Raw genomic sequence first — 16,537 nt, 5'->3', positions numbered from 1 at the left:
CTAAAATGTGGGATAACTCATGTAGGACTGTTTTCCTAATTCAAGGACAATATTTTATAAAAGCCTTAATAGTACATAACAATTTTTAAGAAATAAATTCAAACAGTGAGCTACTCTTATAAACAACTAACAGGAATGTTTAATATCCAAATATACTAATCAGGGGCACTAAATTACAGATTAAGATGTGTTTGTAATCAATCATAATACTGAAGAAAAGGAGATGTTTTGGAGAAAACATAATTAGCATATTTTAAACTGAAAGACATTAGTTTGTAAGAATTAAAAACAAAATACCTGATACAGGTACTATGCTAAATACTTTATATACATCATTTCAATCTATGAACCAGGTATTATAATTCTTGTTTCACAGCTACACAAAGAAAGAACAGGGTGCTAAGAAAACTTGACCTTTGTTTCCACTATGTGGTAAAGTCTGGATTTGAAACCAGCAGAGTCTAAGTTTGTTTATTTGCTTTTTTCCCCATTTTACAATACTGCAGTTGAACATAGGGTTTTATAAAGCTTGGCAAACACTCTACCATTGAGCTATATCCCCAATGAGCCCAAGATATTAAGTGCATTGGAAAATTAACATTTATTTTCTGATAACATTAATGCTTACTGACCGATAACATTAGGTGTCCTACTGTTAACAATATTGTTTTAATTTTAAATGGGTGGGTAAAGAGATGACTCATAGGGTAAGAACACTGGCTCCTTTTCCACAGGACCTGGACTCAATTCCCTGTGCCTACAAGGCAGCTTACAAACCATCCATCACTCAAATCCCAGGGGAGATCTAACACTTCTGGCCTTTACAGGCACCAGGGGTATTCAAACAGCAAAGACATGAAGGCAAAACACCCACATATGTAAAATGAAATAATTCTGGGATGAGTGAGGTGGTCCAGTGAGGAAAGATGCCTGCTGTCAAATCTGGTAATATGACTTTGATCCCCAGGACTCGCCCTGCAGGAAGAAACAAGTGACTCCTGCAAATTGTTCTCTGATTTCCACATGCACCACACACACACACACACACACACACACACACACACACACACACACACACACGTACGTAATAAAAAAAAAATTAGTTCCATTTTCTGTTTGAAAAACTTGGACCCAGTGTTCCCCAATGGACATGGGATACTATTTTCCCCTATATTTTAGAACTACAGGAAAGGAAAACTATTGAGAACCATTAGGAAAGCACATACATAATGTCCACATAGGCAAATAAATTTACCTTTTCCATACATATGGTAGATGAAGACAAAACTCATTCTTTTTATTAATGGAGGTGGGAGGGTTATAAAAGGTCTGTGAGAAGGCTATGCTATGTATACTAAGAAATAAAACATTCAAATTCATGAGAAAGATTAGCACGCACCAGCCACTGAGACTTTAAAATATAGTCTTTCATATCCAATAAGCACCACTGCAAATTATATACATTCTTTATTAAGCTTTCATTATATTTATTTACTGTGTGCATATATGTGTCATGAAAACTTTCAAGAGTTAATTCTTCTCTACTACTATGTGGGTGGGTTCTAGGATCCAGTTCAGACCATCAGGCTTGGCAACAGGAACCTTTACCCACTGAACCATCTCACCAGCCTGAAAACTACATTTTCAAAGAATATGAAACACTTAAGCAATTACATGATTGTATCAATATATAATGTGTACAAACATTAAAAAAAAGCTACTGAATACAATTTTCTTCCCTTTCATTAATACAGCAAAATAGTATTTGATGGCAAACTTAAAAGGGTAAAAGCACTACTTTTGGGGACATAAAAACAAACAGACCATTCAGAAACTAGGAAAGTCAAGGCTTAATAGCCCTATGTTAAAACTAGAAATGCATTTGTTATTTTATATGCCACTAGGTTATAGAAATAACACATGTAAAAGGAAAACACTAAGAAAAATGCTAAGCTATGAATAAAGATGTTCTTTCTTGATTATTTAAAATACTTCTATGTTCAACATTTCTGGTTTTTCATTTTCTTTCAGCAGCGAATTCATGGTTTTTAATATTTGGTAATTCTGTTAGATAAGAATAACAAAGATGTGATGGCAGATACTATTATTTAAAATCTGAAGGGCTACAGCTAGGTGTAACTCAGGTGAATCCTTTGAACTGCCAAGGCAAACAAATAAATAAATGAGAAAATCTCAGGCTGCACTGATAGTATTTCTTGGGTTGAGGAGTTGGTTCAGTTGATGGAGTGCCTGTTATACAAGTATAAAGACTAAGTTTGAGTCCCTAGCACTTACATAAAAGATGGGCAAGTCTCCAGCCACAGAGATAAATGGATTTGAAGTTCAATCGTCAGCCAGCTTAGCCAATTAGTCAGCTCCATATTCAGTGAGAGAGAAGAGACCCTGTGCCCAAAACTAAATGAAGATACTTGATGGTGACCTCTGGTCTCCACAGCAATGTGGAGACAAAAGTTATTTAGGATTATTAGCATTGCAAAAACTGGATGTGATGGCCTATAATGGAATCACAGACCTTAGGAGGCAGAGGCAGGAGGCTCTCTGTGATCTGTGGTAAGCATAGTCTACACAGAGAGATTGTCTCAAAACTAATTAAAGTATGGGGACTAAAAAAATTTTATACATTTACAAGTCCAATAGGCTAGGCATTTTTACTAAGCTAGGGCTTAAATAAATTTTGTGGCTATAGAAAATTAGCCTAACAAAGTATTCAGGATTTTAAAAATAATTGTATTCATTGTAACTATTTGTGTGTGCACGTGTAAGTAGGTGGACATGACTATGCCAAAGCATGTATGTGGTGGTCAGTGCTTTTTCATCATGGGTTCTGGGGATCAAAGTCAGGTCATTAGGTTTGTACAGCAAGTGCTTTCATCCAATGAGCATCTTGCTAATCCTTCAAACATATCTGTGCATATACATGCATATAAGTATGCTGTACAGTCAGTCTGGGGAATCTTTTTAAGTTGTGTTCAAGAAATAGTTCCATTAGCCACCCAATAAAGAATTAGCAAGTACCCTGTGGTGCTTCTTCCTCTTCCTCTTCATCCTCACTAGAGGAAGCTAAGTAGGCCTGGAAGTCCATGTCCAATAGCTCGTCCTTTTTAAACTTTCTGTTAAGTGTTGTAATTCTATCATGATCAGTCTCATCCCAGGTGATCTCCACCTTGAACCAAAGAATGAAAATAAGACACACAAAAGTACAAAGGTAAACTCATACTTATTAAAGCACACTGTTAACTTGATGTTAATATTAAGTTAAAATGCATGGTGGTGCTCACCTTTAATCCTAGCACTTTGGAAGCAGAGGTAGATCTCTGTGAGTTTGAGGCTAGCCTGGTGTACGTGAGAGTTCCTTGGCCAACCAAAGCTACATAGCGATATCCTGTCCCCCATCCCCACCCCTAAAAAAAGGTTATGATGCACACAAAAAGTTCAGACTTGGACACATTAAAAAAAAAAAAATGAATGGCACAATTAATAAATGGTATTCTATTTGGGGACAATGTCTACTTTTACCTCCCCCTTAGTTCTCAGATATATGAATGATATTCTATTATTGAATATATTACTGAACAAACATTAACTGTGGTGGAAAAAAAAAGAAATATGCTAAGCCAGTGAGAACATAATTTTCTTCTAAAGAACTAAAATGACAGTAGAGTCACAGGCTACATGAAATCTGTAATGAAGCAACATAATCTCAACAGCTGCCATTTTCCTAAAAAAAGATTAAGAGTCATCAATGACAAAGGTTTTCATGAACAGGAGCACAGTAAAGCTCTATAGCAATCAAGTTCATTGATAATATGACCAAGAGAGACTGGTTCCTTTCCTATATTCCAGTGGTTCTCAACCTTCCTAATGCCTGTGACCCTTTACTATAATTCCTAATGCTGTGATGACCACCCAATCGTAAAATTATTTTTCACTGCTACTTTGCAACTGTAATTTTGCTAGGGTTATGAATTGTAATGGAAATATCAATGTTTTCTGATGGTCTTAGGCAAAATGGTGAAAGTTGTTCAATTCCAGAGGGGTAATGACCCACAGGTTGAAAACTACTGGTTTATTCAGTACCCCGTGAAGGTTTTTATATTTATAGCACAATGAGTTCAAGTCCTTGTTTTTTCTGTTCAGTGCAATTTCTCCATATTAGAACAATGAGCAAGGCACTAATTAAAAACGAGATCCTAAAAATATTCTTATCATTCTTGGTTCTAGCCAGTTACAGGACTCAGTTACCCCTACTCTGATAATTAAGTCTGTGTTGATAATGACCAAATGGTTACTGTAAGGAGAACAGATATTGGTGATAAGGTCAGGGTGCAGAATCTCCAGAGTTGCTGGCTAGACATGTTGCCTATTATAAGTGCTTAAGTGTTGATAACATGATGTGTCTTCATCCTTTAGAATTCACTTACTCTGGGGTATTAATACACTCTGTAACTAATCAATAACAGAACATCCTACCACAACAAGGAGGAAGCAGCTTTCTTGGAAGGGCACAATAGTCTTTTATACAGTGAGTATTGCTGAAGGCAGAGACATAGGGTGAGAGAGAAGCCATTTAACTATGTAGCAAATTATTGTGACACACAGAAATCTGACAACTTGTTATTAATATGAAAAGTAACAATGTTGAATTATTCTTGTTCTGTTGTTTACAAAACTTTTAAAATCACATCTGCAGAAAAATGTATTCCTATTTCAAATGGTCAATAATTTTTTGTAGCTGTGATTTGAGGTAAAGCTATGTCCCTCCTATTTCCTAGGACTGTAATAACTAACACACTATTTAGAGAATCTTAAGATAAAACCCAGGGCTTCCACATGTGCAAGACAAATGTCTTAACATTGAAATACATTATCAGGTCCAAAGAATGTAGCAGAAAGTACATAGATAAAATAATAGAGGAAAAACAACAATAACCACAAAAACCCAAAAAACAAAAACAAAAAACCACAAAACACTAGCCGACTGACTCAGGTTTAAAGACAAAAGGACACTCCTAAAAACATGTTCAAACAGTATAGCATCTAATGTACAAACACTCAGAATACTATCTAATTGTAAAGTTGCTAAAAGCAAGGGTTTGGCTATAAATTTAATTTTTTCTTTTTAACACAGAGTCTCATGTGTCCCAGGCTGAATCTTGAGCTCCTGGTACCTCTGCTCAACTTCCTAAGTGCTGGGATTACAGTCATGTGCCACCATCCTTGGCCCATCTACACAGTTTTAAGAGTTAAGAAATACCGTTGATGTTCCCATTGCAGCAGATGTGAAATACTTGGGTTTATATGCTGTTAGATCAACTTCTGAGGCCACATCCTTGGGCTCATCATCAAAAGTAGTATCATCTGGTATAAACCTAAACAACAACAACAAAAACAAAAAGCCAAAATGAAAAATTCATTCAAACAAAAAAGTAGCGATTGCCAGAGTTTAGATTTTCTACTAATTAGTTGTAGTTTATAAAATCTATAAAAGCTTCTATACAACACAAATGTAAACAATTCTAAAAGGCTGGAAACAACCTCGGCACATCTCTGAAATTTGTAAACTATAAATCTGAAATTTCATTAAATTTGAGAGAATCTTATATAGAGAGAGACTCTGCATTTGGAACTAGTTAATATATCAGATGTAATAACACATTCACTTTAGAATCTAAAGACCAAAGAGAATTAATGCTAGGTAAGTAGTCTCAATACAGAGTATCTAATCATGAAAAGTCACTGAAAATAAAGAAAAGTTTAAGGCTGATGGAGAATAATCTCAGCCAAAAATTTCATTTCACAAATAGTCTTTACATGTTAATCAGCCATGGTGACTGACAATTTTTAGGCATTAGGCTAGGGAATTCGGGATGAAAAGTAGAGGTAAATAATCTATGATTACTATAATCATGTTTTTATAATTTACAGATTATTTCTACAAGCATATAAAATGTATCTACTATATATTGTATCAAGAATTATTGGGAGGGGTGGTAGAGAAATGGTTTAGCAGTTAAGAGCACATACATATTGGCTCCTGCAGAGGATCTAGGTTTGAATCCTAGCACCTACTGGTGGCTCACAACCACCTCTAATTCCAGGGGATCTCATGCACATGAAGTAAAAATAAATCTTAAAAACGTTTTTTGAAATAATTATTATTTCAAGGACACAAGTAATGAAATGGTTCATAAATTACTTTTTCTTCAATTATTATTAGCTTTTTCTTGTTTATCTTCTAGAATGTAGGAGACTACTGCTCATTCTAATATTTTACCATGTATGACCTTGCTATACTATAGGGTTCAACTATTAAGACATGAACTGGATTACCTTAGGTCTATGAAAGAACAACTGCTTTCAAATTCCAGGCCATCACAATCTTCATAAATCTTACTTGCTGTTTCAGGAGAATCACAATCCACTACTGCATAATAGTATTTCAATCGTTTGAACTGATAGTCTCTTAGCTTCTCTCTAGAGGCCCTAATGGGGAAAAACTAAGTTGAACATATGTACACAAGAACATAGAAACCTCTCCATTAAAAGGTTAAAAAATATTTTCTTCAAGAATTACTTTTTCTACCATGAGGGTTCTGGGGACTGAATTTGGGTCCCTAGGTTGTCAGACTAGATGACAAGTACTTTTACCCATTGAGCTATCTTGCTAGACAATATCTGAACTTTATAAGCTTAATTTCACTTAACTGTTCTGTTCCTTGAAGGTCTTCCTCTGCCACTTCTTAACATCCAGTTAATCACCATTTTTATTATGTATACATGCAGCTCCATCTAGTGGTTTACAACTACTTAGATTGTTTTCTTTAACGTAAAACCACTTTTTATTCCTTTATTTTTCTATTTAACACTTAAAAATATAATATGAAGGTAAAACAAATTTAATTTACAGCAATGAAGATGATTATGAACTGTATTTTTTCTAATTCTACAATCATTATTTCCTAGCATTCACACAAAATGCTGGCATAATGTGCCACCAACTATAATCAGTAGTCAAGCTTCCCGAATCCTAAGTGTTAGTGTAAATGCAAACCTCAGACCTAAGGAAAAAGAATTCAGAGCGAAGTACATAACTTTACTAGGGTAGTTTTATATTCTAGAGTAACTCAATACCAGTCTTTTTCTGGGGCATCCTCAGGAATACTCAGTAACTCTACTGGTCCTTGAACTTGTTCTTCTTTCATCCTCTCCTTTCCAAACTCTGAAGGATATATCTGAACACAAAAAAATAAAACCAATATAATTCATACATTCTTTTTTTATATAATATGGAGACCTGTCAAAACTAAGATATCAAGAATAGTGACTCGGCTGGAATAACTCATTTCAAACTCACTGCAGTAAAGCAAAACTCATTTCTAACTACATGAACATAAAGCATATTGAAGAATTTCCTTTAATTTTGGTCAGAGTATAATAGATGGGGGCGGGAACAAAAACAAAAGCATCATGAACAACTTGCACTCCATCTTTAGAATTCATTTCAGAAGGAAATAACCAACTTTTGAAAAGGGCCCTCTAACTTCCATACATACATGCATGTATACACAAAAAAATAAAATATAAAGCAAAAAAATATTAATTGGCTTCTCCATTTTAATAACTGTTACATCAGTTTTGTACTTAAATGTATTGAACAATTTCCAGATTAATAAAGTATTTTTTCGGAGAGGGAGATTAAGTTAGTTTAATTAGAAACAAAGTCAGATTTAAGTTAAAACACCTAGAAATATTTACTTTAAATGAAACTAATTCTCACCTTTACAGAAAATACAACTCCTCCTTTGGGCTTAAATGAATTGAACAGAGCCAGCAAATCTTTTGCCTTTAATCTATCCCAGTCCATGTTGCAAACTGCTAGTCGGCGTGTAATCTGAGAAAGTTAAAGTATTTTTAATTACTATAAAATTTGTACTATTTTTTTTTTTTTTTTTTTGGAGATAGGGTCTCATTATGCCATCTACAATCCAGGCTGGCCTTGCACTCACAGAGATCCACCTGCTTCTGTCTCCCAAGTGCTGGAATCTGTATCATTTTCAATGATTAAAAAAAAAAAAAAGAGATAATTAATGTAGTATAGTCTTTCTCCAATTCCGTATCATGTGTTATTTAACTGATTTAACATGCAGAGAAAGCTTCATGTGAGGTAAGCAACAGTAAAACCACACGAGATAAGCACTATCTCCATATTGGTTTTTGGAGTTCTTGAACCAGGGTGTGATTACAAACTGATGTTTTAACTAAAACAGTTTTAAAGCTACTTTAGCACCAGTGCAGAGCATTTCTTATAGTGCAATAAGAACATAAACACAAACTCTTAGCAAAAGCAGGTATAAAACTTTTATGTATTTTAAATGATTTATGTAGAAATTCTAGCTCAGCATGAGGGCATATAACTGAAATCCCAGCACTCCAGAGGAGGCAGAAGGACCACAGCAAGCTCAAGGCCAGCCAAGTATTCATAGAGAGGTGCTGTCTCAAAAGACCTTTAACAAAGATCAACATAAATTCATTATAAAATTCCTAACGAAACCAGGAATAGGAGGAACATTTCTCAACATAATAAAGTCTACATATGACAAATGTACACCCAACATTATACTAAACAGAGAAAAAGTAAAAGCATTTCCCCTAAAATCAGGGAAGAAATAATGGTGTCTACTCTGATTCAAAATGGTACTTAAGCAAGAGGTTCTCAACCTGTGGGTTGCTACCCCTTTTGCAACCCTCTATTTCCAAAAATATTTACTTTGTGATTCATAACAGTAGCAAAGTTAAGTTATGAAGTAGCAGTGAAAACAATTTTACAGTAGTTGGGGGTCACCACAACATGAGGAACTGAATTAAAGGGTTGCAGCATTAGGAAGGTTGAGAACCACTGATCTAAGGGATACTTACAGGAAAGGAAAAGTAAACATCCCCATCCTACAAGATCACATCCTAGTCTCTGCTTGTAAACTCTTGGACCTTCCACCCCATCTCCTAGAATTCTCTCCAAGACCTGGAGTGTGTGAGTGTGTATGTGCACTCTTATGTGCTGAAGCCAGAGGTCAACACTATCGTGTCTTCTCTGATCACTTTCCATGTTGTTGTTCATACATATACATATACATATACATATACATATACATATACATATACACAGGGTCTCACTATGTAGCTCTAGCTGTCCCGGAACTCACTATGTAGACCAGGCTGGCGTCAAACACAGATTTACTTGCCTCTGTCTCCCAAGTGCTGGGATTAAATTGCATGCCACTACACCTGGCTGCACATTATTTTTTATAAAACAGGGTCTCTCAGCAAATCTGGAGCTCACTGGTTGGTTAGACTGGCTGGCAATGAGCCTTTACGATCCTACTATTTTTATGTCACTGACATCCAGGTCCTTATGTGTGTATAGCAAGCAGTTTATGGATAGAACCAGATTTAAATTTGTGTGTATATACATCATGAAACTAGAAAGGGTCCATGAATAGTGGAAGAAGAGATCTTAAGAGAGTTAGTGAAGAGAGAGTGAAGAAATACATGTTATGTTAAAGCAGAAAGGGGAACTATTTGGGATGAGGAAAGTGATAAATAAGAGCAGGGCAGAAAGGATGGAGAGGACAGGATGGAAGGAAGATGAGAAGAAACAAAGTATACTGGCATAAATGTATGAAAATACCACAGCAAAGTAAACTATTTTGCATGCTATCTTTAAAATTAATTAAAAACAGCATTTTACAAAAGAAACACTGCCTCAAACAACAAAAACAAAAGAGATAAAAGGAAGGAAAAGAACTTCTTTCCCATTTCATCTGCTTGGATACACATCTAATCTATACATGAGTTCCATTTCAAGATGTTTATTCTTTCTAGTATTGGGATTGAACTTAGAGGTGAGGGTAACACTGAGTTTACCCTCAGTCCTTAAGACACTTTAATCTTAATCATCATTAATACTGCCAGGGTCTGTTGACGTGGTTCACTGGTAGATATCTTACCTGGCACATAGGAGGTCCTGGGTTCAATCAATAACAAACAAGCCCCCCACAAATATTTTACCAGTAAAGCTTTTTTTCATTTAGTTTATTTTTAATGATTTCTTTTGTTTAGCTTTCTTTTCTGAGGCAGGTTTTACTGAGCAGGTTTATAATCCAAGCTACCTTAGAACTCACTATGCTTTCCAGGCTGACCTTAAACTTAAAGCAATTTTCCTGCTTCCTAAGTGATGCTACTATTAAGTGTGTGCTACCATGCCCTGCTTTATTTAGCCTATACACGCTAGCCAATAATTCCATCACTGAATTAGTTATCCAATCCCTTCCTATTTAATTTAATAATATCGACCCATAAAAGCTAATTGACCTGTTATTCATAAATACTGAAAATGTTACCTCATCAGCCCGAGGAGCATCTTTATCTAATTCTCTCCAAGCATGTTCAAAAGTAGGTTCTTCTGGAAATAAGTCTGTGAAATCATCTTCATCTTCAGAACTAGTTTCTATATTTCCTTTACCCCTTGCAAGATCAGGACCACTGTCACTTTCATCCTCCTCCTCACTATCTTCATCTTTCTCTTCTTCATTGTCTTCATTCTCATCATCATCAGTTGAAGTTCTGTCATCACTTGTGACTTCATCTTCAGATTCCTCATCACTTCCTATTTCACTACCACTGTCTGAATCTTCCTCTAAGGCGTATTTGTCAAGCATTTTACCTTCATCAGCTCTTGTCGATGGAAGCACTATAGCATATTGCAGGAGGGAGAAAGGAGATGCACATACTGAATTAAATTAAATCCAAATTATTGATATTAAATACAGTATAAATATAACTTTTACAAAATAGAGAAAAGGGACATAAGTTCAGTAAAATTCATGCTAAAACAAATTAAGTGAAATCATAACATTTATAAGATGGAAGTGTGTTTATATACTCATTTAGTATTCATGGAGTACCTGCTTTGTGGTGTTTAATACACAAACACTGGCAAAAATAAGTTATCATTTAATTTTCAGTTGAATGAATATGTGACAAGCATTAAAATTAACAATCAAATCAACATGCACATACACAGGACAAACTATTTTACAAGCATTACATTTCCAAGAGTGTGGTTAGTCAGCAGCTAATTAAAGGATGAAGAGGAATTAAATAATCTAAGTGAGAAAGCTAATGAAGGAGATTTGTTCCAAACAGTAGGAAAAGAATCGGCAAAGAATCGTCAATTACAGCTGGGGAACTTGCACAGGACTGAACTAGACCTCTGAATGTGGGTGACAGTTATGTGACTTGATCTGTTGGGGGAGGGGGCTGGCAGTGGCACAAGGACCTATCCCAGGGGCATGAACTGGCTTTTTTGGAACCTACTCCCTATGGTGAGTTACCTTGGTCAGCCTTGACACAGGGGCAAGGGGCTTGGTTATACATAACTGACAAAAGAAGTTGCATTATGAAGATCACCAAATAGAAATAGCAACTAAAATTTTTTTCTGCTAACTCTGATATTTCATAACTGTTAACTACATACCAAGATGTTTTGTTTAAATAGGATTTCATTTTCCTTTCAAAACTCTGAAAGAGCTAGGATCCCACTTCTAAAAGCAATCACTTCTGCATATACTCTATTCGAGCTGGTATTCCTTTTTTAGCTTACTCAAGAGGCTCTAAGTTTGGAGAGTGAAAAGTAAATTTTAAAACTTAAGATGAAGAATGATCTTTTTTGCTGTTTCTTTGAAGAGGCAGGTCACAGTCTCTTTCTCCTTTTCTTTCTATCTTGCTCTCTCCCTCCTCTTCCATTACCCTAATAAACTTTCCACATTAAAAAAAGATGAGGGATGAATTTTTTATTTTACTACTAAGTTTTTATAGTATTCATTCATTAATCCAATACTTTTATTGCCTAAAACACTGAACTAGGGGAAGGTAAAAGAGGGGTTTATAAGCACTCATGATTCTTGATAGGATCATAGAGAAATTATTGATTAATGAATCTATATTGCACCACATTAATGAATTTAATGCACCATATTGAGGCATTAGAACTTGTCTACAGGGGAGCAGGAGAGATTGCTCAGTGGTTATGACTATGTCGATCTTTGTTTCGTTGCCAATACCCACATGGTGGTTTATAACCTGTAACTCGAGTGCTAAGGGTTCCAATGCCCTCTTCTTTGACCTCTGTAGAACATATCCATACATACAAACAAACAGCTTTTTAAAAAATTTGTTTGCATGTCTGGGGCACGATGTGCTTGTGCATGAGGGGTGGGGAAGAGGCACACATGTCATATGTGGAGGTCAGTACATTTTTGTGTAGTTAGTTCTCTACTTCCTCCTTTACATGGATACTGAGAATCAAACTCAGGTTGCAGGGCAGCAAACCATCTTTACCTGCTGAGCCATTCTGCCTGCTTTTAATTTAAAACAGGGTCTCATGCAGTCCACACTGGCCTCAAGATCACTCTGTAGTTGAAGATGACCTAGAACTCCTGATCCTTGTTACTTACCTTTCAAACTTCTGGGATTACAGACATTCATCAGCAGCCAGGATACAGGGAGGTATTTATAGTAAGATTTTGCAGATATTATTCGGCTCAAAACTACAAACCTCTTTAAGACTTAACTGTCTAACAGACTGGGACTACTGATCTATAGACATCCAATTCTAAATTTCCTCAAAAAGTTCTTTGGTTCTCAAACTTAACCCCAAACCTCCCCCCCCCCAATCTCAATTCAAATAATGCATTCCTTAGAAATTTTTCTGATTATATTTTGAGTAGCCACTTTTCATTTTTTTCAATTTCACTTATGACCCTTCCTGCTACAATACTTTGTATTACAGGTTTGACTTTTCTGCTTTAGGTCTATGCTGTCCAATATGGTAGCAAACAGTCAAAGGAGACAATTTAGCACTTGAAATATGACTCTTTTAACTTGAGATTAATACTAAAATAGAATGCAAAAGTATCAATTTCTTATCAATAATTATAAAGAAGTGAAATTTATATTTACTAGATATAAATAAAATTATTTCATCTGTGTATCTTCCTTTTTTAATGCCACTACTAGGAAGGTCATTACTATGTATTTCTAGAGGACAGCGCCACTAGAACAGCATCATCACACAGAATTTAGCAGGTATCTGCTTAAGGGCATCTACAAAAGAGAAAGAAGAGCTAAGACCAAATCTAATCTCCATTCGGCAAGTCATACACTCTGTAGAAGCTGTGATTGCTAAAGAGAAACCAACATGTTGCTTCACTCAAAATTGCCATCCTTTATAAACTATGAACCCCAGATCACCCTGTGTCTCTGTGGTCAGAGGACATGTGACTTTTTTTTAATTTGCAAAAACCATTACTTAAGCTAGCAATAACTCTAAAGGAGGGGATCACACCTTACAGTGGTTATCTCTCAGTAGCTGAATGAACTAAATGAATGAATACCCAACTCTACTTACCTTGTTCAAATACATTTCTTCCTAAATAACAACATACAGCAGCTCTCAGCATTGCTCTCTAGAAACCAAAATCATTTACCCAAGCTTTTATGTTTGTCTTCTGGTACCAAAGCAAGAAATCATTGCACATTGCTTCTTTCATAGCTTTATATTTTAGAATAAACATTTGACTATACTCATCATACTACAAAAATAACCGTTTACTTCTTTAAAAGGTAACAGTAAAATAGTGAATACAGAAGAATCAGTACTTCCAACTAACCTGATTGCTTTTCTTTTTTTGCCTTAGAACAAGCGACTGTTGGAGATTTCACAATTTCTGAGGAACTGGAATCTTTGGTCCTTGGTTTTCCTTTGGGTAAAGAGTCTGTACTGTGGTTAGTAATATTCTTTTTCCCTTTTTTATTTTGCGGAAATTCTTCACTATCCTTCTTGGGACTTATTTCTGAATCTATCTTCTGAGACTTACATGAGTTTTTCATTTTCTGAATTCTTTCAGAATTATCTAACTCATTTTTATTTATAGGATCCTTTTGATCAATTTTTTGGGTTTTCTTCTTTTTCTCCTCACTCAGCACTTTTGACTTCACTTCTTTTCCGGTATGTTTTTTTTTCTGCTTTACTTTCTTTTGGTTCAGATCTTTGCTTTCCTCATCAGAGAGATCAGAATCCGAGTCTGAAAGGTCATAGAAACGTTTCAAGTCTTCCGTAGTGCTGTGGTTAATAGGGCGCCCTCTTTTATCAACAGCATAGCTCAATTTAAATTTTTTGTCATGAAACATGGCTCGAAACCTCTTGTCAATTTTGACTTTTCGGTCCTTTTCTGGCATTTCCCAAAATCTGGGATCCTTTGAAACCCGCCTAAACCGCTGGTCATTCATTATTTCTTCTTTGGATGACATTTTTAAAGTCTTACTGAAGAAATATCCAGAAAAACCAAACACTAAAAAACAAATAAGTATTACAATGATGAATGGTTAATAATAAAATTAAAATGTAAAAAACAAAACCGCACGTGTTGATCAGATACACGCCCACACATGTACACGCACACTCTCTCTAAATGTACATAAAATTAAGGAAATTTAATTTCAGCTACCCAACCTATTCTGGATGAAGCATAAAAAAATATAATCCTTACATTACAGATCACTTAAATAAATTTAAGACAAAACAAACAGAATCCTAAGGCCAGTTTTAGCAGCTGATTTGTCATCAATTTAAAAGATCACTAGAGCATGGAGTCACACACATGTAAAACCAGGATTCTGAAGGCAGAGTCAAGATTAATGTGAGTTTGAGGCCAGACCTTACATAGTTTACACAGGGAATTGAGGTCAGCCTGGGCTAGATAGTAATGCTGTTTCAAGAAACCAAGACTTGGGAGAAAGTTCAATCAGTGAAGTGATTGCTGCACAAGTATGGTATGGATTTGATCCTCTAGAACACATATAAAAATCCTGCATGCCTATATTCCCATTGCTGGGTGGCTGGGTAGGCAGAGGCAGGAGGGTCCCTGGTCCCCCAACTTAGCTTACTTGAGTAGCTTCAAGTTTCAATGAAAGATCTTATCTTAAAAAAATAAAGTGGAAAACAAGCATCCTCCCAAACATATGAGCACTAAAGTGCATGGGTATGTGGCTTGGTGTGAGCAACTGCACAGGCAACACACACAGAAAAACAAAGATTCTCAAAACTTAGTTGGTCCCATTTGTTTTTCATACTCTCGTTCTATTCTCTTTGTTAATCATTACTTCATACTTCAACAGCTTTTAGTTCTAAAATAATCTGTCTCCTAACTAATGGTGGTGGTGGGGAAATCAGATTCACCTCAAAGTAAATCCTTCTATCAAGAGCCAAATTAGAGTCTCACACTACAATTATTGTCACTTTCTTTTTCTTAAAAATTTTCATTAGTATGGGTGTGATGTCTGTATATAAATCTGAGTACCACTTCTGTGACTGGTGCCCACGGAGGCCCCATGAGTTCCGTTCCCCTGTAACTTGTTTTACAGACCGTCAGCTATCATATGGATGCTGGAAATTGAATCCAGGTCCTCTGGAAGCGTAGTCAGTGCTCTTAACCACCAATTGTCATCTCTCCAGGCCCAAATGTCAGTTTCTTATAACATTTTATTCTCGAAGTGACTAAGGTCTAGATCTGCTATAAACATATGAAAACGCACATATATTGTACAAATGCATACTGTTCTCCCTTGTAAACAGTCTCTGATAGTTTGGTTCCTCCATAATTTGCAGGAAGTCAGAAGTCTTTGGAAGAATGAAAGCTGACTAACCATACAAGACAGTATTACGTCGACACTTCTGCGACAGTACGACATTACAACAAGCTAGACCAGCCTCGAAAGGCTAGTCTCCCGATTACAGGTGTGCGCCGCCATCACTTAGGCCAGGGCTGCTTTACTTCAAAGCCCTTTACGTTCTTACGAGAAAAAACAGAAAACTTCACGAATGCGCTTACAAATGTCAGATGCATTACTGAATTTACCCCTTGAATACCTAGCTTTGCGATATAAACACCTCCTCACCCAAAAATCAGGGGTAATGCTTGCAAATGTAGGAAACTGAAGCCCTCGACAAACTTGGGATGTTCAGAGGAGCGAAAGCAACTGGACCTCACTACAAACGCTTCCCCGCATCCCTGCAGTCCATCATCCTCGGGCCTGCGAGCTCCAGGCTGGCTGATCCCGGAACGACCCTCCCACCTCCCAAACTTTCTGGGAAAGTAGCTCGGCTGAGGGTCCTCGAGCAGCAACCCTGAAGAGAACAACGAGGCCAGAAAGGGGCCAAGTAATAGGCGCACTACACTACTCACAAATCCCAAGGAGATCCTGTCGGAAAACCGACAACTCCGCACTTCTCTACTCGGATCCCGGTCTGGGCTCACATGGAGAGCATGCCCACAATCCTTTGCGTGGCGCTCCGCCGTAACGGCACGCGAACTAGACCAAACTACTTCAGCCTTGTCTTTTCCTCTTGGAACAATTTTGTGTCATTGTGCTAGCCGTAGTCTCACCGGGGCATGCGTAC

General features: G+C 36.4%; 1 protein-coding gene across 2 annotated transcripts in view; it reads right to left on the bottom strand.

Moving 5' to 3' along the window:
- Positions 1–16,457, bottom strand: part of Esf1 (ESF1 nucleolar pre-rRNA processing protein homolog) — a 47,167-nt gene extending 30,710 nt beyond the window's left edge. For both annotated transcript variants that reach the window (XM_051183280.1, XM_051183281.1), the window contains exons 1-8: positions 16,323–16,457; positions 13,749–14,429; positions 10,419–10,768; positions 7,799–7,912; positions 7,153–7,253; positions 6,352–6,504; positions 5,276–5,390; positions 3,037–3,184 (exon numbers count right to left, since the gene is read on the bottom strand). In XM_051183280.1, the coding sequence (XP_051039237.1) occupies positions 3,037–3,184; positions 5,276–5,390; positions 6,352–6,504; positions 7,153–7,253; positions 7,799–7,912; positions 10,419–10,768; positions 13,749–14,388 (1,621 nt within the window). In that variant the 5' untranslated portion in view covers positions 14,389–14,429; positions 16,323–16,457. The remainder of the gene's footprint in view (positions 1–3,036; positions 3,185–5,275; positions 5,391–6,351; positions 6,505–7,152; positions 7,254–7,798; positions 7,913–10,418; positions 10,769–13,748; positions 14,430–16,322) is intronic.
- Positions 16,458–16,537: the final 80 nt, after the last annotated feature.

Source organism: Phodopus roborovskii, unplaced genomic scaffold (assembly GCF_943737965.1).
Source record: "Phodopus roborovskii unplaced genomic scaffold, PHOROB, whole genome shotgun sequence".
Classification (NCBI taxonomy): Eukaryota; Metazoa; Chordata; class Mammalia; order Rodentia; family Cricetidae; genus Phodopus; species Phodopus roborovskii.
The sequence above is the reverse complement of the archived record's forward strand: the minus strand, read 5'-3'. Positions and strand labels throughout refer to the sequence as shown.